Genomic DNA, 26,573 nt, shown 5'->3' on the forward strand with positions numbered 1-26,573 from the left:
CCTTCTCTGTTTCTTTATCTTTCCTGAGCATCATGCATGAGAAGTTTGCATAGGCGATAAAGGCGGGAAAAGCACCTGAGAAATCGTGGCTACACAATAAATATAAATTTTGTTAAAAATTGATTTTATTTTTATCTATGTACACATGTGAGTGCAGGTGTCCACAGATCCAGGGATCCCCTAAGAGCTAGAGTTAAATGCTAGTGTGAACTGACTGATGTGGGTGCTGGGAACTGAACTCAGGTCCTCTTCAGGAACAGGAAACACTACTAGATGCTGAATAAGTTCTCCGCCCTCAATAAATACAATTCTTAACATTTTTCATCACTCATGGAGTGCTTTACTAAAGCCCTTAGCTCTAAAAAAAGAAGTGTGTGGGGTTGGGGATTTAGCTCAGTGGTAGAGCGCTTGCCTAGCATGCGCAAGGCCCTGGGTTCGGTCCCCAGCTCCGGAAAAAAAAAAAAAAAAAAAAAAGAAGTGTGTGTGTGTGTGTGAGAGAGAAAGAGAGAGAGTGTGTGTGTGTACATGTGACTGGCGCCTGTGTACATGTGCATAAACATATACATAAATATGTACATGTGCATGTGTGTGTGAATGCAAGCATGTGTGTGGAGTCAGAGAACAGCTTCTGTGGTGATCTGAATAAGAATGGACTCCACGGGCTTGCTTGTTTGGATGCTTGGTCATCAGCTGATTAAACTGTTTGGGGATGATTGACATCTGTAGCCTTGTTGGAGAAGGGGTGTCACTGGGAATGGGCTCTGAGGTTTCAAAAGCCCAAGCCAGGCCCAGAGTGTGTGTCTCTGTCTGTTCCTATCTCTGTGTGCATCTCTTTCTCCTTCTCTGCCTGCAGCTTGCATTGTGGATCAGATGTGAGCTGCTCTCTTGCTCCACTGCATGCCTGTCTGCTTCCCGCTGTGATGATAATGGAGTAACTCTAAAACTATAAACAAGCCCCAATTAAACGTTTTCTTTTATAAGAGCATGCTTTGGTCAGCAATAGAACAGGGACAAAGACAGCTTTGGTGTTGGTCTTGTGTTTTGCCTAATTTCTGCTCTGCACTCCCAGCTAGCTGGCCATGAGCATCTATGGATTCTCCTGTCTCCCATCCCATCTCTCGGCAGGAATGCTGGTTACCGACACACAGTACTGCAGCTGGCTTTTGGGCATTCTCTGGGTTCCATTTCAGGTCCTCATGCTTGTACGGCAGGCATTTAACTCCCTGAGCTGCCCCTTCAGCTCCCAAACCCCTTCCCTATAATATGTAAAGCTATAAAACAAAAGACAGAATTTAACATGGTGTACAATCTTTGTTGTTGTTGTTTTTCAAGACAGGGTTTCTTTGTGTATCCCTGACTGTCCAGGAACTCACTCTGTAGACCAGGCTGGCCTTGAACTCCTGACTGTTGGGATTAAAGGCGCATGTGCCACCTCTGCCATCGCTGCCCAGCTTTTGAAGTCAGACATACATTGGTTCATATTTGGACTCTGAAACTTGCCATTACTTTTGTGAACTCAAGTAAGCAGCCTAACTCCTGTAGACCTCCATTTACTCAGGCAATCACAGCACCTGCCTCCAGAGACTGAGGATGAAACGAGCTGCTGGAAGCCCAAGCACAGGGCTGGCAGAGCGCCAATAGTCAGCCCACAGCAGTCTTGTGGGAAGCTTTACTGACCCCATCGTCAGGTGAGGGTATTTTACATAAACAGCATCTGCTGTGTATGGCCACAACAATTATGGATGCGTTACATGGAGAGGGACTGGCAGGCCTTTAGAACAAGAAGAGCACTTCTACTGCTTCTAGGCCTCTGAGAGCCCAGAGCTCGAGAGAATAAACCCTCCCAGAGCTCATACACAACCAGTCCTGGGGTGTCTGTCTGCATTATAATTGGTTTTGTTTGGCCTTTTATCTGTCTGTCCATGTCAGCCATGGCAAAAAGCCCCAGTGTCCCAGGCCACCCCTTATCCCTGGACTCTCCCACAGAGCTCATAATATTCTCTTAAAATCCTCTATTCTAGACACATCTCCTCCCTGTCTCTTTTTGTCAACAACGTCATCTAAATGTTCCCTTCTCTTCCTTGCTGCCATTGAACCAGGCTCTCTCTAAGGACACACCTTCCCTCAAAGCCTCCATATTGCTGATTGCCCTCTTTCCTCAATAAGTCGGGAGGTAGAATAAGATGTTGCTTCTCTCTCCTGCTTGCAGATTATTCTGCTTCTCTCCTTTGCAAACAACATGCCTGCCAGTGTGCTGGTTTAAATATGTTTGGCCCAGGGAGTGGCACTCTTTGGAGGTGTGGCCTTGTTGGAGTAGGTGTGTCATTGTGGGCGTGGGCTTTAAGATCCTAATCCTAGCTGCCTGGAAGCAGTATTCTGCTAGCAGCCTTCAGAACAAGATATTGAACTCTCAGCTCCTCCTGCGTCATGCCTGCCTGGATGCTGCCATGCTCCCACCTTGATGATAATGGGCTCTGAACCTGTAAACCAGCCTTAATTAAATGTTATCCTTATAAGAGTTGCCTTGGTCATGGTGTCTGTTCACAGCAGGAAAACCCTAACTAAGACACCCAGCTTTGAATCTCGTACTATGCATGAGTTATACCACCCACAGATCCCTCTGCCGGTCAACAAACAGGAACAGGTTCACATAATTCTCAGTGGTTGGAATACAACAGGATGTGCGATCCAACATCTTGAACTCTCATTATCTAGAACTTCAGTGCTGCTGCTCTCTAAGCCTACCTTAGCCACTCTTGGTCTCATTAATAGCAGGCATTTTAAGCCTCCTACCCTAAAACCACTAGGACCTTTCCTGCCCACTCCTCAATTCCATTTCAACCATCTTTATCCCCTACCATCTCTCTTCACAGTCTCCCACCCCCCTCTGTCTTTCCTCCCTCTCTGTTGGGCTTGAACCTGAGGTCAGTTTTAAAAGTGACTTCTCTGCCCATATCCCTTCCCCCAGTCCCATGGGCCTTTTAATGGCTTGCCATATTCAACAAAACCACATTTTTTTCCCTCAAAACCAACTCATTGCCTATTCTGTGCCTGTATCCATGGAACAAGGCACGTCTGAGGAAAAACATAAGTGTGCTTCAGATCTGTGAATACGTGAATGACAATGCAATCATTAATTTCAAGTGAAGCCTTAATGCTAATGGCAATCCAATTACACTTCCCTTGCTCATCCAGCCCATTCACTCTCCCGATTTCTTAGACGGTGTTCTCTCTCTTCAGATCTCTGATCTCTCTCTCCTACCCCGACTCTCAGATCTGATGACCTGCTTCCTCTTTAATCAGAAGAACCTTTACCGGCACATGTAACCCTTAACTGCACCTGTGCCCAAGCCCTTTGCTGTCTCCCTGGTTGTCATGGACACAGTGTGTATCCCAGCAAGAATGTGTCCTCTGCTCCTAAATCCATCCCTTCTCAGCAGTTCAGGGATACTGTTACAGACATTTTCTTTCCATCTAGGTTTTGTTTCTTCTCTTTCCATTTTTCTTCTCCCAGTCTTACCAGGTTTTAATCCCAACTACCAAAACTGGTTGTACGGAGGGTACCAATATTCTCCATATTCCTAAATCCAGTCCTCTGCCCTCATATGTCTAACCCTTCACCCATATTCTACACAGTTTGTATTTCTGTAAAACTATCTTTACTTGGCTGCCAGGGCACTACTTTTTTTTTTAATTTTTCATCTTCCCAGCATTATTGTTATTATTATGGGTTTTTGTGACACAATCTCATGTAGCTCAGGCTGTCACAAAATATACCGTGTAGCTGAGGACAACCTTGAATGGATCTTCCTGCCTTCACTTGAGTACTGGGATTACAGGTGAGCATCATCATGTCCAACTTCTGATCTTCTACGTCACTCCTCTGTTGATCTTCATCAGTCTCACAGTTTTAAATATGCATCTCTATCTGTCTGTCTATCTGTCTATCTATCTATCTATCATCTATCTATAATCTATCATCTATCTATCATCTATCTATCTATCTATCTCATCTATCATCTATCTATCATCTATCTATCTATCATCTATCTATCTATCTATCATCTATCTGTCTGGGGGTTTTTGCTTTCTTTCTTTCTTTCTTTCTTTCTTTCTTTCTTCCTTTCTTTCTTTCTATCTGGGACAGGATCCAGGGCCCCTTGAGTTTCATAGTTTCAAATACTATCTATGTACAAATGACTTGTTACTTTGTATCTGCAGCCAGGACCTCTGTCTTAAACTGCTGACTGACTAATTCAGGAGCTCATTTTGTATAACTACTTGGTTATCAACAGCTGAACCCGACTTAATATGAATGTTCATCTCTATGTTTTGGAGACATGGTTTTTCTGTGTAGCCCTGGCTATCCTACAACTGGAGCTATAGACCAGGCTGGCCTTGAAATCAGATACTCACCTGCCTCTGCCTCCTCAGCACTGAGATTAAAGGTGTGGACCACCACTGCCCTCCGACTTATTATGGTCAGGCTCAGCCCCATCTTGTCTCTCCCTGGTCTTCCAATAGCCTTTCCAGCTCAGTTTGAGCTTTCTGAGACGAACTAGCTCAAGCCACCATTACACTGGTTTCTATTACTGAAAATCCTACCCAGTTCTCCTGGCTTCTGTCGTTAGCTCATCCTAACTCACTCTTAAAACATACATAATACTCTCTCAGAGGGATCCAATAAATATGAAGATGTAAGTCAGGGAAGTGTGCTGGAATTAGTGATGATAATCACACAGCTTTATGACTATGTCAAAAATCACTCAAAGGAGGGGTTGGGGATTTAGCTCAGTGGTAGAGCGCTTGCCTAGCAAGCACAAGGCCTTGGGTTCGGTCCCCAGCTCTGAAAAAAAAAATCACTCAATGGAACCTCAAAAGCTTTTACAGGGTTGGAGAGAAGGCTCAGTGGTTAAGAACACTTATTGTTCTTGCAGACAACCTGGTTTCAATTCTCAGCACCCACATGGCGGCTCACAACTGCCCTAATTTCAGACCCAGAGGCTCCGAGGCCCTCTTCTGACCTACATGGGCACCAGGCATGCACATGGTACACATACATATATATAAAGCCAAGGCACTTATAAATAAAAATAAAATAAATAAAACTAAAAATAAAACGTTTTAAAAAAAATAAAAAGCTTTCACAAATGTTTTTCTGCCTGTAAATCCTTTTCCTGGCACAGTCCTGAGATTCTTGTATTCATTTGTCAAAATGTGGTACAAATGAACCCCAACTGTGTGGCTTTCAATGGTTTTCCCTGGAAGAAATAGGTCTTTGTGTGTGTGTGTGTGTGTGTGTGTGTGTGTGTGTGTGTGTGTGTGTACCTTTTCTTGTGTGTGCACACATGTGGACTTGTATGTTGAAGTCAATGTCAATGCTGTGACTTCCTCTGTCCCTTTTCACCATTTTTCGTTAAGATTGAGTCCCCCACTGAACCTTGAGCTCATGAGTTTGGCTAGGCTAACTGGCCAGCCAGCTACAGATCTCAATTTCTCTGGGGGGCCCTGGGAGACAGGTTGCCAGGCCCAGCCTTTACATAAACCCAGGTTCTCACGCTTGCTCAGCAGCCATTTTACCCATGGGACCGTCTCCCCGGTGCCAGCCTTCATCACGCCCTCGTCCCTTTTTTATTTCTATGTGTATTATTTGTAGTGCTTGTTTGCCTCTGTGGCCATGCTTAGTACATAGACATGCATACAACACATATTTATTGAATGAATAAATGTTCCAAGGAAGTTTAGATCACTTTCCCCACACTGGTCGGGGTGGATGAAAGGCTCCAAGCCGCACACCCTCCAGAGCCTGTCTTGGGGACATCTCAAACAGTCAGGTGGGATTGCTGGTTAATCTGTTTACAGATTCCCAAGGTAAACTATGCCTGCAGTTCTGCCCCGACTTCCCACAGCCTTTGTTGTGATTGCGAGATCAGATTAAACCTTCGCCAGCAGCTGGCTCCCACAGGCTTTGGGGAGATGAAAGTGTCAGCAGTCTCTGTAGACACACAGAGAAGCTTGCTGCCTAGAAAAATCAATTTTGATTACCACAGAACTGAGTACCGCACGGTGCGCCCAGCAACTGCCTCACATTCCTAGAGCCACGGGGCTTGTGAGAGCCAAGCCTCCCCTCAGCCTCCTGACTCTTCCTTCTGTGAGCCCACGGGTCTTCCTAGAGGTCTCCAGAGTAGGATCAGAAGTCTCCTGGGGGTGGCAGACAGAGCCATGTCATTCATCATGTGGCATTGTGTGTGTGTGTGTGTGTGTGTGTGTGTGTGTGTGTGTGTGTGTGTGTGTGTGTGTGTGTGTGTGTGTGTGTGTGTGTATGTGTGTGTGTGTGTGTGTGTGTGTGTGTGTGTATGTGTGTGTGTGTGTGTGTGTGTGTGTGTGTGTGTGTGTGTGTGTGTGTGTGTGTGTGTGTGTGTGTGTGTGTGTGTGTGTGTGTGTGTGTGTGTGTGTGTGTGTGTGTGTGTGTGTGTGTGTGTGTGTGTGTGTGTGTGTGTGTGTGTGTATGTGTGTGTGTGTGTGTGTGTGTGTGTCTGTCTGTCTGTCTGTCTGTCTGTCTGATTGACAGGTTTTAGCGAGCTTGACTTTGCTAAATCCTCTAATCACATGCTTCATCTTAGCTTTTATAATAATAAAAATTTCACACGACTCCCCATCCCTCTGACTCCTACATCTATCTCTAAATTGTTTCCAAATTTAGATGAAGAAGAAAGGGAGGACCATTTATTGATCTCTTTTGGACCTTAGTAAGAACTATTTGCTGTGTGTTTACTCTGAGCCCAGTATTACCTCCTTTAAAACGTCATCAACAGAGAAGTAATGGGGACACACACATGCCACGGTCACTGAGCACTGAGGAATGGGCTGAACAGAAAGACAGGAGAACAGCAGGCCTAGGAGCAGGGACAGCAAGTGTTTGTGCATCCTTCAGGCATGCTGGGAGGGCTGTGATATGAGTAACCCCAGACAGATGAGACAATCCTGTTTATAAAGTCTTGACATGAGAGCTTTACTGGTAGGGACAGCAAGGGAACCATCTCTCTCTTTCCACAACGGAAGCTCCTCTTGCTGCATCATAAGGCATGGACCAAGCTTGGAATGATGGACAGGGTGTGAGGAAGATCACTGGCTGAGCTAGCTTTGAAAACGGTGGGTAGAGCGGAGGCTCACTCCTAGTTCCAAGCCTGGGGATGAGACTTACAGCACTGCTTGGCATTTCTCAGCTCTGAGAGTCACCCAGGCCTGAGGTTGAAGCAGGCTCATTCTACTCTTCAGGACCCATAGGACAGATGAGAGGCCTGTCCTGAGGTTAGGTTCTATCTCCCCCACTACCGTAAGAATTCTAGTGAGCAGGAAGGACACCTCCTCAGCCTAGCACAAAGTCCTGCATAGAGTCCATTAAATGAATTAAACAAGCAAGCTTGCCACTGAGTTCTGCACAGGGAACCTGACATCTCTGTTTGGAGGTTTTTGAGACAGGGTTTCTCGGTAGCCCTGACTGTCCTGGAACTCGCTTTGTAGACCAAGCTGGCCTTAAACTTGCCTGCCTCTGCTCCCCCAGTGCTGGGATTAAAGGCATGCGCCACCACATCCAGCCCTCTTTTTTATATATATAAATTATTTATTATTGTTACTTGTATTCTAGAAGGGGCGGGTTTACATGCACCGCTGAATGCATATGGAAGTCAGAGGACGATTCTGTGGAGTTCTTTCTCTCCCCCACCTTTTTTTTTTCTTTCTTTTTTTTGGAGCTGGGGACCGAACCCAGGGCCTTGCGCTTGCTAGGCAAGTGCTCTACCACTGAGCTAAATCCCCAACCCCTCTCTCCTCCACCTTTACATGGGTTCCAGAGGTGACACTCATGTCATCAAAATTGATGGCAAGTACTTTTACCCACTGAGCCAACTTGCCAGCTCCAACAAGCCTCCTCTTAGGAATGATTACCTGGGTTGGAGGGAAGGTGTGAAAGACACAAAGAATGCTTTAAAGCAAACATAACAAGCAGAGAGATGGCTGAGCAGGTAAGGGCACTTGCCATGCAAGCCTGAGGACCTGAGTTCCACCCCTGGAACCCACATAAAGGTGGGAGGAGACTCCATAAAGTTGTCCTCTGACGTACATACCACACACACACACACACACACACACACACACACACACACACACACACACACACTATAACACAGGTGTTCACATCTGTATCATACAGACACATTCACAAATAGTGACAAATTTTAAAAACTTTAAGCACATATAAAATGACCTTTCCTGGCTGACAATGTCCACAGTTCTTCCTGAAGGCTCTTCCCTTCCTTTTTCCCCACTTGCTTTGCACAACAACCCATGAATCAAGGACAGCAAGAATTGTTTCTCCAGAATTGGGGAAGCAGGTGAAGGGAGGAGACAGGCCACTCACATCACGCAACAAGCAGGGGACAAGATGGGACTAGAACACAGGCCTCTAGTGTCCTAGATTGATTTTGTTCTCCCAGACCTATGGATTCTTTCCCTGACCAGCCGCAGACCAAACAAACAGGCCATGCAGAGAAGTGGTGGGAGTCCTTTCTGCTCTCCTCTTCCCACAGGTCTCCTGGGGTTGCTTGGCAACCAGAACCAGCACTAAATGGGCTCTCTCCACTTGGGTCTGTTGCCATGAAGGTACCAGTCACGTCTGTGTACACTTTGCTCCCTGTTAATGAGGCTTTACCCTTAAGCATACCTCCCCAGTAAGATTTTCTCCTCTGATCTTGTTACTGGCCTCTCAGGAAACAGAGGAGACATGCAAAGACCTACGTGACAAGAGATCCAAGAGAACAAGGCGCCCAATGCCATCCTCATCCTTTATCCCCAGAGATAACAGATCCTGCTGAGTGACACTCCTACCCTACCCTTTCCCCTCTCCTCTCTCCATGTTCCATAGAGAACAACTTCTGGGGCTGGAGAAACCAAATAAATGCTGCATACCACGCTGGTGAGTCACTGGGTGCCACTTGAGCATTTCTGCAACCGAAGATGAACAAACTTGCAAGGGGACCCAAGAACCACTTATATATGGACTAGAAACCAGAACCTAACATCTTTTATAGGTGCCAGACACTGTGTTCTGCAGTTGTATTAACACACCTCAAAAAAACCTGTGAAGTAGTGTAATAGGAAATACTAGGTGTTCATAGACACAAAGTGACCTCCTGAAGGCCACACAGCTTTAAAAAGAAAATCAAAAATGTTTGTGTGAAAAGTTTAGACTATGTGTGTGTGTGTGTGTTCCTCCTTCTATCTTTACAGTAAATTGGTCATCGAATCTAGTGAATTTCTGAGTCTCTCTCATTTCTAGCTTCTATGTCGCTTTGATCAAAGTGCTATAGACCAAATGTATGTGTCCTGAAATTCATATGTTGAAATATTAACTTGCACTGTGGCTATATTTGGAAATGGGACTTCTAAGAATTAGTGTCCTGAGAGATGTCAGCAATGGGGGATGGGGAACTGGGGTAGCAACCAGAAAGTCCCAGACGCCAGGAAAGCAAGAGCCTCCCAGGACCCCACAGGGATGACATTAGCTGAAATACCCTACAAAGGGGAGAAAGAACCTGTTGGGACTATATCCAGAGGTTAAGCATGGTCTCCCAGTTTAGGGATGGGGCCACCCACCCATCTCCAAAATTTTAACCCAGAATTGCTCCTGTCTAAAGGAAATACAGGAACAAAGAATAGAGCAGAGACTGAAGGAAAGGCCATCCAGAGACTGCCCTGCCTAGGGATCCATGCCACATGCAGCCATCAAACCCAGACACTACTGCTGATGCCAAGAAGTGCTTACTGACAGGAACCTGATACAGCTGTCTCCCGAGAGGCTCTGCCAGATCCTGACTAATACAGATGGGGATGCTCGAAGCCAACCATTGGACTGATCACAGGGACCCCGATGGAGGACTTAGGGGAAGGACTGAAGGAGCTGAAGGGGCTTTATCTGGTATCAATGGGAGGGGAGGCCCTTGGTCCTGTGAAGGTTTGATGCCCCAGTGCAGAGGAATGCTAGGGTGGTGAGGCAGGAGTGGGTGGATGGGTGGAGGAGCACCCTCATAGAAGCAGGGTAAGGGGGGGGGAATTGGGGGTTTGCAGAGGGGAAAACAGGAAAGGAGAGAACATTCAAAATGTAAATAAATAAAAATATCCAATTAAAAAAAGAAGAAAAAGGGCTGGAGAGATGGCTCAGCAGTTAAGAGCACTGACTGCTCTTCCAGAGGTCCTGAGTTCAAACCCCAGCAACCACATGGTGGCTCACAACCATCTGTAATGAGATCTGATGCCCTCTTCTGGTGTATATGAAGTCAGGGACAGTGTACCCACATACATGAAATAAATAAATCTTTTTAAAAAAAAAAAAAGAAGAAAAAAAGAACCTTTAATGCTGTTTCTTCTGCAATCATACAGATGGAAGGGCTTATGGGAATGTAGGGAAAAGGTACTGTTTGCCTGTTCCTGATCTTGGATTTCCTGTAGAACCCAGAGAAAACCATTTCTGCTGCTAAAGCCACCTAGTCTGTGGTACGTGTTACTGCTGCCCAAACAGACCACCACACTTGCTGGTCTAGTGACTTTTTAATTGCTGTGACAAAACACAATGATGGCCACAACTTATTTAAAAAGTGTTCAACTTGGGGATTGCAGTTTCAGAGAGGTAGAGTCCTTTGCCATCATAGTGGGGGACATGGCAACAGGCAGGCAGACGTGGTATAGAACAGTAACCTCAGGCTTGCATCTTCGTCCACAAGCACAAGGTAGAGAAAGATAACTGGGAAATGTGACGCTTCTGAAACCTCAAAGCCCACCCTCGTTGGCACAGCTTCTCCAACAAGGCCACACTTGCTAAGCCTTCACAATCAGCTCTACCAACTGGGGACCAAGTATTGAAACATATGAGCCTATGGGGCACAGTCCCATTCCAACCACCACGACTTGCCTTGAAGTCTTATTACTGTCACCAGTATTAAAGCTTTGTTGTAAATAACTTGCAAAACCACCATCCACAGTAAGATTGTCCAGACCCAAAATCTATACACCCCAATGACTTTGATACAATCAGGATAGCAGTTCTAAAGCTGTTGGATGTTATATTTTTACTATTGTTTATATTTTTATACCCCTATCAAATACCCACAAACACACACACACACACACACACACACACACACACACACACACACACACACACACCCTGAAAAATCCAAGACAGAGTGAAAAATAGAAAAACAGTTTTATGTCTATTTTCCTGACTCCTATATTCTTTAGGTTTGGATCCTTAAGAAATATCCAATCTACTGGGTGACTTTAATTTTCCCTTTCTTTTATAGCTTGGTCAATATCTATTATTTTTAAAATGGTTTCACAATGTATAACCAATGCATTAAAGTGTATTTAATGCACATGGTTTGATGATACAGTTTGTATCTAAACCACAGTTTCTTTATCTCATTTCCATCCATCCTTTATCTGAAGCCAGAAGTTTCTCTAAGATGCAAATCCATCTTTGTGAAAACTCTTCTGTGCCCACCCTGCATGCTTATCACCCTGCTCTCCAAACATATCCATCTAAGGAAGAAAAGACTAGGCACCGCATGCACATAGATTATATATGCATACTCCCATGCACAAAATGTTAAGAGACATAAAAATGAAACAGGAGCTAGGGAGGTGACTCAGTCCGTAAAGTGCTATGCAAGCCTGAGGACCTTGTCAGATTCCCAGCACTGTGTACAAGCCGTGTGTGATTATACACCCCACAATCTTAGCTTTGTGAAAGCAGACACAGCGTCCCTGGTGCTACTCAGACAGCTAACCTTGTTGACTTGGTGAGCTCCGGGTTTAATGAGAGATCCTGTTCTAAACACTGAGGTGGGGGGCGTAATGGAGGAAGAAGCCCAGGCTGGGGTTACAGATCAATGGGTAAAGCTGCTTACCCCCTAATGTTTCAAGCCTGATGACCTCAGTGTGATCCCCACACGCAGATGGAGAAACTTAGGGCTGGAGAGGGGGCTCAGATACCACCCTTTCAATAAGACCCCAGTTTGGTTCCCAGCACCCATCTAGGATCTCTGAAACTGTCTCTAACCCCAGTTCCAGGGTATCTGACTCCCTCTTTTGGCCTCCTTAGAAACTGCATTCATAGGAACAACCCACACAGATAAATAGATAGATAGATAGATAGATAGATAGATAGATAGATAGATATAAATAGAGATAGAGATAGAGATAGATATATACTTTTTTCTAAAATTGATCTGTTCTCTACATGAACACACACACACACACACACACACACACACACACACACACATCCATCCATCCACCCCATCCACACATATATAGACACAGTAAGAATGGAACATTTAAATTTTAATATAAACAGTATAAAAGTTTAAAAAAAATTAAGCAAAGCAATGAGATTGACTAAGTTGGATCTTCTCTGTCCTCACTGATTTTACCCGGAAACATGACTGACAACTTGTGCCAGGAAGTTGAAGACGAATCAGTCAGCCACTTTCTTATAGTCAATTGGAGTCACTATACTTAGCAAAGACCAAGAGGAGGTTTCTCTACAGGGCTCTTTAAAAGGCACACACCCCTGTGGGGGGTTCGTTCAGTTAAATCTACATAGCATAATTGGTAAATCTACTTAAGCCAGGCACAGCAGTACTGCAAAGGCTCTCAGTCCAGGAATGTGTGAGGGAGGCACTCTTGCCAAGTCCTAAGAAGGGCACAAGACTTTTCAGCTGGAAGCTGCATGACTATCTGTATAGAAATCACAGAAGGAGATCAACCCATGCCAATCTACATAGTAAAATGAATTTATTTTATATTAATAGATTTTAAAAACAAGCTCTAGTATTTTCTTCAGTTCCCCGAGGAGTCATCAGACACATACCATGTGGCCAATGGCAAGAGCTGTCTGTGTTTCTCTCACAGTCTTGATCTAGTTTCAAAGGGTAGATCATCACACCCTACATACATGTGCTCCCATGCATTCCTGAGCTGGAGTTGACATCAAATAATACAGGTGAAAGCACACAGTAGGTGTTCTCATATATCCCAACTCTCACCCCAAGGTGTTAGACTACACCAGCCATTCTTCAATTCTAGCCTGCCTTAAAACCACCAGCTACCATAGGCTTTTGGGTCTTGCCTCCAACATTTTGGAACCCTTATGCTTGTGGTGAGGCCAAAGAGTGGATTTCTAACAAATCCCCAAGTGTTGTTGGTGTGGTTGCACCACAACTGGAGGTCCAATAAATTAGAGGACCTTCATAGTTTCTCTTGTTTCTAATCATTTATGATGTTTCTGTGTCTTTAATGGAGAGTCAAAGGACACTCATCTCTCTAGGAATTAACATTTAACACTATAAATTGAAATGCCTAAGATTTCAGGTACACAGTGTAGAAAAAATGCATAATTCAGAATGTGAAGATCTGAGTTCAAATGTCACTTTGTAGCTGTGTGGTTGACCTAAGACAAGTTTATTTCTGAGTGTTTTTTTATTTCTTTGTAAAACAGGGCTGCTATGTTAAAATACTATAAGTGGCATAACCCTTTAATCCCAACAATCAAGAAGCAGAAAGAGGTGGATTTCCACAGTGAGTTCAAGGCCAGCCCAGGCTACAAAATGAGACACTGTTTCAAAAAAAAAATGCTATGTCCCTCATAACATTTATGTATACTAATATATGAGAAATAATTTTTAAAAATAGATGTAGATTCTTCCAATATATTATTATACACTTAGTACGTATAATATGCAATGGCACATTACGTTTTGAATACTTTCACAAATTTTCAAGATTTCTAAGTGCAGCGCTAAATACTGCTAAGTACTCTGGCCAGCTTCTGAAATAAGTAGGTATTTTCTTAGTGCCATTGGTAGATAGCAATAGCAGAGTCTCCCACTTCCAAGACTGCCAGTCCTCCATGTTCCTGTCCTCCCAGGGTTTGGACCTCTGGGTAGCCTCTTTCCACACTCAGTGACCAAGAGAACACTCTCAGGCCATATGACAGACGTTGCCATTTCTCCTTTGATTTCTTGGACCTCCCCCTGGGGGAAAACCAGTCACCATACAATGAAGATGCTGAAGCAGCTCCATGAAGACGCTAAGATAGCCCGACAGGCCAACAGCCAGCACCAGACATGTGAGTAAGCCACCTTGGAAGTGGGTCCTCCAGCACCAGACCCTTCAGCTGCCCACAATTCAAGCCAATATTTGGCTACACTTCACGAAAAGCCCAAGCAACCCCTACTGTTAGACCCACTGCAACTGTGAGCTGATCAATTATTGCTCTTGGTTTATACCATAGAGTAATTTGTTATGTAACAATAGATAATTAATCCATAACTAATATCTATGGCACATGTACTATGTCCCAGAAACAATACTAAGTAATTCGATGAGATCATAATCCCCTCTGAAGGAAAGGGTGGTCCAGAGGGTTAAATAACTTAGGCATGTTTCCATGGCTTATAAGTGGGAGAAGTAGAATTAGGGTCTGTCACCCTCATGTCTGGTTTCTTGGTCACTCTTCTATAAAAGCCAGAATAAAGTTTTTTTGGACAGCTAAGCAGTAGCAAGTGAACTCCCAGTCCCTGAGGAGAATAAACATGTAAAATAAACGTGTGACAGTGGAGGCCCAGAACTGAAATGGCGTTGATCTCTGATGCTGTAAGACCCAGAGGTCACAAACCAGCCCCACCTCCTAGATCTTTTATTGATAGCGAGTTCTACCTCATTCTGCCCACGGTGCCCAGCACTCACCCATATCTGCAGCTTCACACGCTTCTCATGACGGTAAACTGTCTTCACTTTGAAGTCGATACCCACAGTGCTGACAAAGGCAGGGGTGAAGGTGTCATCAGCATAGCGGAAAAGGAAGGAGGTCTTCCCGACGCTGCTGTTGCCAATGATGAGCAGTTTGAACATGTAGTCAAAGTTCTGGTCAGAGGCATCTCTGATTCCAGTCTTACCGTCAGTTACTGAGGCCATCTGTAAGAGAGACCTGTGGTCACTCTGCTGTGACTTAGTGACCTTCTAATGGTCACCGGTCATTGCAGAAGAAATACTACACAGAGCTTCCCCACCACTGTTCCTGCCTCAGATGTTGTCTCAGGATTGGGGTGGAACCCAACTCCTCCCATTCATTCTTTCAACAAATATTTACTGAGCCCTTTGCTCTGGGGTGAGCCCTGTGCTGAGCACCGGGGTGGGGGGTGTTCAAATATGAATCACACACGGTGACTGATCTCAAGGTTGCCACAGAAAACAATGGAAGAATGGAAAACATGATTAGCAGAACAGCAGACAGATGACAAGTCGGGTAAGCCCTAGTGTACTCTGGAGACCTGGTGATCACAGAGTCTTCTATTGGAGGTCAGGCTCTGGAATGAACTATTGTTCTCTGTTCGTATACCATTTTAGGTGCCTCACAGCTCTACAGCTAAAATCTGAACAGTTTTTAACAGTTCCAATTTCACAAAGAACCAACTGACTAAACACACCACTCTTTTTTAAAAGAATTGTTTTGTTAATTTACATTCCAAATATTGCCCCCTTCCCAATCCCCGTCCAAGAGTTCTTCACCCCATATCCCTTTCCCTTGGCCTCTGAGAGGGTGATCCCCACCCCATCCCCTGCTGACCTACCCCCATCTCACTGTGCTTCATGAAACTGAAAAGCTCCTGTAAGGCAAAAGACACTGTCATTAGGACAAAAGAGCAACCTACAGATTGGGAAAAAAATCTTCACTAACCCTACATCTGATAGAGGGTTAATATCCAAAATATTTAAAGAACTCAAGAAGTCAACCTCCAAAAAACCAAATAACCCAGTTTAAAAAATGGGGTACAGAGCTAAACAGAATTCTCAACAGAGGAATCTTGAATGGCCAAGAAGCATTTAAAGAAATGTTCAACAGAATTGCAAGTCAAAATGACCCTAAGATTCTACCTTACATCAATCAGAATGGCTAAGATAAAAAAAACTCAAGTGACAGCACATGCTGGCAAGGATGTGGAGAAAGAGGAACACTCCTCCATTGCTGGAGTGATTGCAAATTGGTATAACCACTCTGGAAATCAGTCTGGTGGTTCCTCAGAAATTTGGACTAGTTCTACCTGAAGACCTAGCTAACTGCTCCTGGGTATATACCCAAAAGATGCTCCATCATACCACAAGGACACATGCTCCACTATGTTCATAGCAGCCTTATTCATGATTGCCAGAAGCTGGAAACAACCCAGATGTCCCTCAACTGAAGAATGGATGCAGAAAATGTGATTCATTTACAAATGGAATACTATTCAGCTATAAAAAACAAATGAGGACATTATGAATTTACAGCAAATGGTTGGAACTAGAAAATATCCTGAGTGAGATAATCCCGACCCAAAAGGACATACATGGTATGTGTTCACTGATAAGTGGGTATTAGCCCAAAAGTACAGAATACCCATGATACAACTCACAGACTGAAAGAAGTTTAACAAGTAGGAAGGCTCAAGTAAGGATGTTTCAATCCCACTTAGAAGAGGGAACAAAATAATCTTGGGAGGCAGAGGGAGGGAGGAATCAAGGTGGGAAAGGGGAGGAAGAGGGCAAAAGGGGAACAAGATCAGGTATGGGTGGGGGGATACAGGACAGAAGCCCAGAGGGTCAGGACAATGAATGGAAATATGCAGCCGAGGTGGTGGGGGCAGGGGGTGGGGGGAACCTCTTGAAAGTCCCAGAGACCTGGGATGCGAGAGGTTTCCAGGACTTAATGGGAATGACCTTTGCCACAATGCCCAACAGTGGAGAGATAGAACCTGAGGATACCACCTCCAATAGATAGACATGGCTTCCAGTGAAGGGATGGGGTCACCAATGCTCAACTCTTCAAGGTTTTCCCCTCAGTCATTTGCCCATCTAACTGTGCTATCTTTAAATCAAAATATGCCGGTGATTTCACTGTAATCCAAAGGCTTCTGTCACAGGATGTTTTCCTTTGGTTCCTTCTGCCTGGAGCCCTCTTTCCCTCTGATTGCCCACTCACACCCATGGTGTCACTGCCCCTGAGTGTGGCAGAGCCATGCTCCCTGCTCCCACAGTGCTGTGCTGCCACCTGCATCATTGCAGACTTCTCTACTCCCCCCTCCTTCAGAGTGAGCATCTGGAACCTAGTGTATTCTGTTCCTGTGTCCCTGACCCTGGCTTTAAGCTGAAATCCCAGCCTATCACAGAACTCTGAACATACGTGAAGGACTTAAAAAGTCACTTTGTCCCTCTGGGCACTCAATCTCTTTGTCTGGGAAATGGGAAGAACAGTCTCTTGTATTTTCTCAGAAGACTTGAGAGAGATTAAAACAGACAAACAAACGACTGGCATGCTATTTGTCTGCTTTCTGCTACTGTGATACAATGCTGACCAACAACAACTTGAGGAGGAAATGGTTTATTTGGCTTACACATCCCCATCCACAGTTCATTGAGGGAAACTGAGGCAGAAGCTCAAGGAAGGAAGCAGAAGCCATGGAGGAATATTGCTTACTGGCTTGCTCAGCCTGTTTTCTTACACACCCAAGACCGCCTGTCCAGAAATAACACTGCCCACAGTGAGCTAGGCAGTCCTACATCAATCATTAATTTAAAAAGTACCCGCCAAAGGCTTGCCTACAGGCCAGTCTAATGGAGGCAACTCCTCAATTGAGAGTTCCTCTTCCCCCAAATATGTCAATGCGACAAACACCAACCAGTATAGACACCTTAAAAACTGGTAAACATCACAGTGGTGTAAACATTTCTGGTAATTCTGTCCTTCGGAACCTTGATTCTTTATTCCTCATTCATCTATTCAGAAAATATGTACTACATATCAAGTCTAACACCATCCTCTCCTTCCATAGAACGCCTGAATCTAAACCCCATAATCCAAATCTAACCCAACAATTTAACACTTGGTCTTATGACTTCACCCATCTTCTTTTAAAAAAAGTTAACGTTTACTCTGTGGTGTGTGTGTGTGTGTGTGTGTGTGTGTGTGTGTGTGTGTGTGTGTGTGTGCTTCACTGCACACATGTGAAGGTCTGAGAACAGCTTGCAGTAGTTGGTTCTCTCTTTCCACCATGTGGATTTCAGGGATTATTTTAGTCACTGTTCTATTGCTACGAAGAGACACCATGACCAATACAACTATTATAAGAGAAAGCATTTACCTGGGGGCTTGCTTACAGTTTCAGAGGCTTATAGACCAGGTCCAGAGAAAGATTCTGGACCTAGCATAGGCTTTTGAAACCTCAAAGTCTACCTTCAGTGACACACTTCCTCCAAAAGGGCCATACTTCCTAATCCTTCTAATCCTTTCAAATAGTGCCATTCCCTAGTGACTAAACATTCGAATATATGAGACTATAAGGGCCATTCTTATTCAAACCCTCACAGGGATTGAACTCATGTCAGAATTTGTGGCGAGCTCCTTGACCCTCTGAGCCATCTCACCAGCTCTAGTCTTTTTGTCTTTTGAGATAGGCTCTGCAGTCCAGAACTTGCCTGAGCTTTCCAAGCACTGGGATTAAAAGTGTGAGTGAAATCCAGATCTTTGCAGTTGTTTCTTCTATATCTTGGAAGCCTCACTTAGAGGCTCACATAGTACCCTGCTTAGAATCCTTAAGCCGCTCTTCTTCCTGGACACAAGACACGGGTGAGTTAAGTGGTCAGAGGAGGATGGAGTCACTCTATGTGAACCAATGTTCAGGTTCTCATTCTTTTTTGGGGAATTCCTGGGGGATTTGTTTTGTTTCTCAATGAAAAAAGGTGGGTCAGTGGCTCAGTGGGAAACAGCACAGGATTGCAACTGATGACTTGGGTTTCATCCGTGGAAACCTACGTGATGGAGGAGAGAACTGACTCCCCTGAAAGATGACCTCTGACCTCCACACATGTACTCTGGTACGTAGCTAAGAGCACAAACTCACACAAAATTTTAAATAAATGAATGTGAAAAAGAAAGAAGGGAGTTAGGGGGATTTAGCTCAGTGGTAGAGCGCTTGCTAGGCGCCAAGGCCCTGGGTTCGGTCCCCAGCTCCAAAAAAAAGAAAAAAAAAAAAAAAAAAAAAAAAAAAAAAAAAGAAAGAAGGGATGAGTCTAGTAGATTTGGCTCCATGAACCTCCCGGATCAACTATAAGGACAAGAAGCCAGTGAATGTGAAAAGATAAAGCTCTCTTAAAAATCAGATAGGTGTACTCATATAAACATAATAAATCTTTAAAAATGGGGGGGTGGGACTGGAGAGATCAGTGGTTAAGTGTGGGGTGGCAGGCAATAGCTCAGTGGTAGAGCGCTTGCCTATTGCCTAGCAAGCTCAAGGCCCTGGGTCCTCAGCTGGGGGGGGGGAGTATCCTGGTCTAGGTAGGTTGAATCGCCGGGAGACCCTAAAAGGGATGGCAGGTGCATTCCCAGTCTCCCAGAATATCAGGGCCTCAATAGCTCCATGCCCCCCAAAGACACCCCCTGTAGAGAGGTTTTGAGACAGACCAGTCATGTAGGACAAAGCCTCAAGCCCCTCCTCCACAGGTGAGGACGTGACCACAGGTCACGTAGGCTCAAGACAGATCAGTCTTAGAGACAGGGCCACGCCCCCGAATATTTAGATGAGCTCTTCCCAAGCTCAGGCCAAACCAATAGGAAGTACCTGCTGTCAGACACTGACCCGTCCAAAACTGTATTTAAGAATCATGTTCAGAATTAAAGGTGTGCAGGAATTACTCCATCATCTGAGAGCTTCTGTCATAAGAGATGTGACACTGCCACTTGGGGAAGAGATCTGCTCTCCCGAAATCGCTGCCAGAAGCTCCCCTGCACCCCTCGCTAGCTACTCAGTCTCCTGCTGGCTCAGCCTGGCCCAAGCAACCCAAGTGGCGGGACACACACACACACACACACACACACACACACACACACACACACACACACACACACGACACAGCAGCAGAAGCAGTTTCCCCTCCCTGCCTGAGTTCTTTCCCCCCTCACCTAGCAGGGCCAGAGATCGCTGTGAAGAGTCCCCACCCCACCCACCCAGAGCCAGAGCCCTACAGTTAAGAGCACTGACTGCTCTTCCAGAGGTCCTGAGTTTAATTCCCAGCAATCACATGGTGGCTTACAACCATCTGTGATGGGATCTGATGTCCTCTTCTGATGTGTCTGAGGACAGCTACAGTGTACATTAAATATATAATATTTTAAAGGATCAGATAAATACGTAAGGCTACAAACAACCCTTCCTTAACATTACTGCTGGCCTCCCGTGGGCTCTGTGCCCCCATGCTTAGCTCCCAGCTCTCAAGTCTTTATCCAAGATTCATCTTTGAATCAATCTGCCACCAGGAAATGGCTCCCTAGGTGAGTATGGAACATGCCCTGGATAGCATTTACAAGGAAGGAGACAGTGAGGTTGGAAGAGACAGATGGGCACCACTGGATACCTAAATTGGCTCGTAAGCTTTCACTTTTAGTTTTCACATCCTACTTCAAGAACTGGTGATTCAAACCGGAGAAATGACTCAGGGGTTAAGAGTGCTTGTGTAAACATGAAGACATGGATTTGGATCCCAGCACCTGCATGACAAGCTGGGCATGGTCTCACGCATGCCTATAATGGCACTACAATAGCGGAGAGATGGAGGATCACTAGGCCTGGCTGTTTGCCAGTCTAGACAAATTAAAAAAAAAAAAAAGAAAGCAAGTTCCAAGCTCGGTGGATAAGGTGGGCAGTGGTAGAGAAGGACGCCTGATGCTCTTCTCTGGCCTTAGTGCACACTTACCTGTGCTCATCACACACACACACACACACACACATACACACACACACACCTACCTTATATTCACACACACACACCTTATACTCACACACACAACACATACCTTATACTCACACACGCACACACCTTATATTCACACACACACACACCTACCTTATATTCACACACATACACACACACCCCTTAGACTCACACACACACCTTATACACACACACACACACACACACACACATAAATAAAAGCTGTTTTCAAAGTCCTCAGCTTTTAAAGCACATTCAAAAGTTGATACTTTATAATTCTTCATAAATAATATTTCATAAATAACATTTATAGCTATACCAACATGTGTTGTCTGACCAATCGCTTTAATGTTGTCTTCCTGCTTGGAAGAGGAGTGTTTTGAATTTTAAAGTGTTTTTGTTTTGTTGTTTGGTGTTTTATTGTTGTTGCTGCTGCTGCTGTTGTCATGGTTTTGTGCTTTTTTTTTTTTTTTTTTTTTTTGAGACAGGATCCCTGTCCTTGTGTTATAAGACACAACTCCGGCTGGCCCAGAGATCCAAGTGTTTGAATGACAGACATATTGCTACCACATTGACTAATTTTGTCTTAAATGTTGTTATTCTAGTCTTTCAAAAACTAAGTTACATTTATTTACTTATGAGGCGCTCAGAGGGTAACTTTTAGGTGTCAGTTCTCTCCTTCCGCAACATGGACTCCAGAGCGTTAAGCTTCACCCTCACCTGCTGAGTCCTCTCTCTTGTCTATCACACAACAGTGCGGTGGACATTTTCACATAAGTCCTTATTGGTTTTATTCATTTTCCTAATTAGTTCCTGGGGATGGAGTCTGAGAAATAAACTTTCTGATGAGAGAGCAACTTTACTAAAGCATAGCTTTGATTCTTAACTCAATTTCAGGCCCTTTACCGTATTTTATGCTCTAGGTAAATCTGGAAAAGAAAGTTAGGTGGATGGAAATCAGTATCCCGTTTGAATTAAGGGATTTTGGAAGGGCTCAAAGCTAGCAGCAAAGACAGGATGTAGTATCTTGCAGCATTAGGGGAGGTTGAAACTGGCTGCTCTAGCCATCCGCAGCATTCCTGAACGAGTCACATACCTTCTGTAAGCCAGAGTATTTGCCCTAAAATCAGGAAATATACCTACTTCATAGAGTCATGGCATAAACAGAGTCAACAAACTACATCTAAACAACGTAGTTCTGATTGTGGTTACAGTCTTTATTATTTTATTGACCCCTTTATTTCACCTCTCCTCTGTCTCTCTCTCTCTCTCTGTCTCTCTCACTCTCTCTCAGTTTTTTTTTTTTTTTTTTTTTTTTTTTTTTTTTTTTTTTTTCCGAGCAGGGGACTGAACCTGGGGCCTTGGGCTTTAGGCAAGTGTCTACCACTGAGCTAAATCCCCCAACCCTCTCTCAGTTTTTTGAGACAGTACTTCTCTGTGTGGCCTGGCTGTCCTGGAACTCTATGTAGAGTAGACTGGCCTCAAACTCACAGAGATCTGCCTGCCTCTGGCCTCCCAAGTGCTGACATTAAAGGTGTGTGCCATCATGCCTGGCTTTTAATTCACTTCTGCAGTCAACTTTTTCAATTGTCTTCCTGGTCCCTTGGGCTCTAGTATTTTGCCTATTGTATGAAGAACTGTCCCCGCCCCTGAATTCAGGGTGGCTCTGGCCATCTCTCACCTGCCAACTTCTATAGCGATCCCTTAGGGAGTGTTACTTCTTTCAATAAACGTTTATCAGACTACCAATGTAAATTCCTATTACTTTTTTCCCATTGTATACCCAGAGTAATGCTTTCGAAATATTTTTAAACTATTACTTCTGTGTAGGTGTATGAATCTGCTTAAATGTAAGTGCACTACGTGGGTTCAGGAGCCCTCGAAGGCTGGAAGAAGGTGTTGGGTTCTCTAGAACTGAAATTACAGGTAGTTGTGAGTCACCACCCAGTGTGGGTACCGAACCAAACCTAGGTCATCTGCAAGGGTAGTAGGTGCTTTTAACCTCTGAGCCACTTTTTTTTTTTGGTGGGAGAAGGGGTAGAATATTGCTTTGGAACTCACTATACAGCTGACCTTGAACTCATGACACTTCTGCCTTGGCCTCCCAGACTCAAAGTACAGATATGTCCCACATGTCCAGCAATTTTACATTCTTAAGTTGCTAGGATTAAAGGGCTCTTGAAGCTGGGTATGTTGGTACAGGGCTGTAATGTTAGCATTTAGGAGGTAGAGGCAGGAGGATCAGGAATTCAACATCATCTTCAGCTTTATTTCAAGTTTAAAGCCAACCTAGGTTACAGAGGATCTTGTCGATAGATGGATGGATGGATGAATGGATATATGGATGGATGGATAGATAGATAGATAGATAGATAGATAGATAACAGATGGATGGATAGATAGATTATGGATGGATAGATGGATGGATGGATAGATAGATAGATAGATAGATAGATAGATAGATAGATAGATAATAGATAGTTTCAAAAGGTGGAGCTTGGGCTTCTTTTTATCTTAACAGGAAGCCTGAATACTGGTCCCAGTTTCCCCAGAATCTCAGTGCAGGAACCTGGGAATTACTCAAGCTCTAAGCCTCAGAGTGCTGACCTGAGGATAAAACCCCCCACATGAAGCTGCTGTCAAGTTTATATAATAGGATGAATATAAATGCACTTCATTCACCGTGTTGACAGGTAGTCTGTGTGTGTGTGTGTGTGTGTGTGTGTGTGTGTGTGTGTGTGTGTTCACGTAGAACCCTCAGGAAGTGTGCCCACCTTTGGTTATGCTAAGGCTAGGAAGTGGGGAGGAATGGGAAAAGTGAAAGTTTCATTTTATTTTTTAAAGATTTAGTTTTGTATTTTGTGTGTGTAGGTGTTTTGCTTGCATGTGTACATGTGTACTACCTGTGTACAGTGTCCACAGAGAGGCCAGAAGAGGGTGTTGGATCCTCTGGAAATGCAGTTACAGATGGTTGTGAGCCACCATACCCAGGTCCCCTGCAAGAGCAGCAAGTGCTTAACCAGTGAAGAGCATACATTTTAAATGCTGACCTCATTTAAATATCTGATCTCCCTGCCCCCTCACTTGCCAGGTAAGAAACACGGAGGTTGCACAAAGAACAGCGATTTGTCCAAAGTCACATGACAAGCCAGTCGGTGGCCAGGACGTCTGTTACCTCATGTCTCCCAGATTTGGCTGGGCCTAGGGAAAATAAAACAGTAACAAGTTTCAGGTAAGCCAGTGTTCCCAGGGTGGAGTGTCAGGACGCCCGCCACATAGTGTTTGCCACACTGTGCTGTCAAGTCTGCTTATGTGGACACAGTACAGCTACCCCAGCGGGTTGTGTGAGAACAGAGACAGAGAGCAGAGTGGAAATGTTCAGATGGAAGCCCCTGAGGGCATCTTCTCAGGTGGGGGGCAGGAGTGACACAGACATCTGGTGGAGAAGCAGAAAGCGTCTCAGCAGGCAGCCGCCCGAGGCGGATTGAGCAGACAGGTCACTGCGCAGCGGTGCACACAGAACTGCGTTTGTGCGATAAGCATCGATCAAACCATCCCTCTCTTTTGTGACAGTCACATAAAATGATAACGCTGGGTAGCTCACTGTGTCCGTGACAAGCAATACAGATGAAGGCCCAGGAATCATCTTGGGAAGCCATTCTTGGTCCCAGACTTGAGCTGGGTGGGGGTGGGGGTGGGGTCCTCCTCAAAGAGCTGTTGTGAAAAATAAGTAACCCTTTCAGTCCCGTGGGCAGCAAGAAAGAGCACTTAAGGAAGAAGCTGATGTTGGTTAAAGGGGTGAATGTGGAAAGAGCCCTGGAGTTCAGCAGGAAGAGACCAACTGGGTGAACACAGTGCAGAGGGAATGGATGTGCTTTTGTGATGGAGTCAGAAGACTGACCATGGCTTTAAGTCTCAGAGGCTCGGGTGGAGCCCGGCATTCTCAATAATTAATTATGCAACTATAGGCAAATTATACCCTCGGCCTCAGTTTCCTCTCTATAAAATGATTGGCAAATGGGTCCCTGGGACAGCTGTTATGGCATTAAAGTCAGTATGGAAGTACTGACACTTTATAGGGTCTGGGGATGCGCTCAGTCAGTAAAACGTTTGCCGCGTAAGCACACAGACCTGAGTTCAATACCTGCATCCAGGTAAAAATGCTGGACGTGGTGACATGTGCCTCCAATCTCAGCACAGGGTAGGCAGAGACTGGGAGATTCTGCAGGGCCTACTGGCCTGCCAGTATAGCTTTAAAAAGCCTCTTAATTAAAAAAAAAAAAAAAAAAAATTGTGTGTGTGTGTGTGTGTGTGTGTGTGCAGCATGCACATGTCGTGTCATGTGAGTATGTAAGTGTACATGGTTAATGTTCTGTATAGAAGAGGTCAGAAGACAGCTTAATGGAGTTGGTTCTCTCCTTCCACCACGTAGGTCCCAGGGATTGACCTGGTCATCAGGCTTACTAGCAGTCACCTTTACCCTCTGAGCCATCTTGTTATACATATACATCATATACATATACATATACATGTACATGTACATATGCATGTGCATCTTAAATGCTGGAAGTAGTTTGGGGTCTAAAATCAAACCAGTTAGATTCAGTGTCCTGTTCTATCACACGTTTATTACATAGATAAGGAAACAGTTTCCCTCCTTTATAAAGTAAACTTTGTTGGGAAGATTGTAGGCAATGTGGACAATGTACCTAACATAACACATGGAACTTAGAAGACAGTCAATGAATGTAACTCTCTGCCCTCCTCAGGGAAACATTTATTAGTGGAGCAAGAAGAGAGGCAGAGGCCATGAAGACGCTCAGAAAGGAATCCCTGGAAGTGAAAGTGGAAGGAGGGGACTAACTCCTCCAACTGGTCGTCTGACCTCCATGCCTGCACAGGGGCACACTCACTGCCAAAATACACCTTGTATGTACACACACACACACACACACACACACACACACACACACACACACACATTTTACAATTTAAGACACTTTTAAAGGAAGTTGGATATATGTGTGGAGCTTGTTCGATTGTATGCATTCTTCTCCAAATCACATTTTACAATTTACCCCTCCTTTAGACCATTCCTGGTTGCCAACCTAACACCACCAACCCCGCCCAGCCGCCCTGCCTTCCCAGGACTCTTATAGTCACAAACACTCTCACAATGGCTACCATTTATTGAGCACTTGCTAAATGTCGGCTAGCATTCTGCTAGTTGCTTCGGAGACATTCTACCTTCCACGCAATCAAGACTCGATCCGTGCTGGTTTTCTTCCTTCTGATTGGCAGCAGGTAGTCAAGGACGCCACGCCAGGCACACCTGCACAGCCACGATGGGCTTCTCTGGAACAGTGCTCTACTGTTTACAAAACTCTTGTCAACCCACGTCATTCTCCTCGATTCTTACAACCACGGGGCAATTTCCCACTCAATCCACAGTCACCGTGCACCTACAGCACGCCAGGTGCTCTGTGAACTCCTCAGGGACCTCGGGAGCTCATTCTCAGTCACTGATGCTTCCTTTCCTATCGCGTTCCTTCGCCTTTTCCCATGCTATGTCTTCTGACAGGAGCATGTTTTACCCCACTGCTAGCTAAATCTTTCATGTTTAAGAGACTTCGCTGACCCATCTGCCTTCTTCAAATCCCTCTGCTCCCAACACACTATGGCTTCTGGCTTCTGACTCCCACAAGTGGCCT

The 26,573-nt window shown here is 44.8% G+C and overlaps 1 protein-coding gene across 1 annotated transcript in view; it reads right to left on the reverse strand.

The window, feature by feature from the left end:
* Rab3b (RAB3B, member RAS oncogene family) overlaps nucleotides 1-26,573 on the reverse strand; it is a 68,028-nt gene that overhangs the window by 38,791 nt on the left and 2,664 nt on the right. The window contains exon 2 of the mRNA XM_032900510.1: nucleotides 14,806-15,033. Within this exon, the coding sequence (XP_032756401.1) occupies nucleotides 14,806-15,033 (228 nt within the window). The remainder of the gene's footprint in view (nucleotides 1-14,805; nucleotides 15,034-26,573) is intronic.

Source organism: Rattus rattus, chromosome 1, assembly GCF_011064425.1.
Source record: "Rattus rattus isolate New Zealand chromosome 1, Rrattus_CSIRO_v1, whole genome shotgun sequence".
NCBI lineage: Eukaryota > Metazoa > Chordata > Mammalia > Rodentia > Muridae > Rattus > Rattus rattus.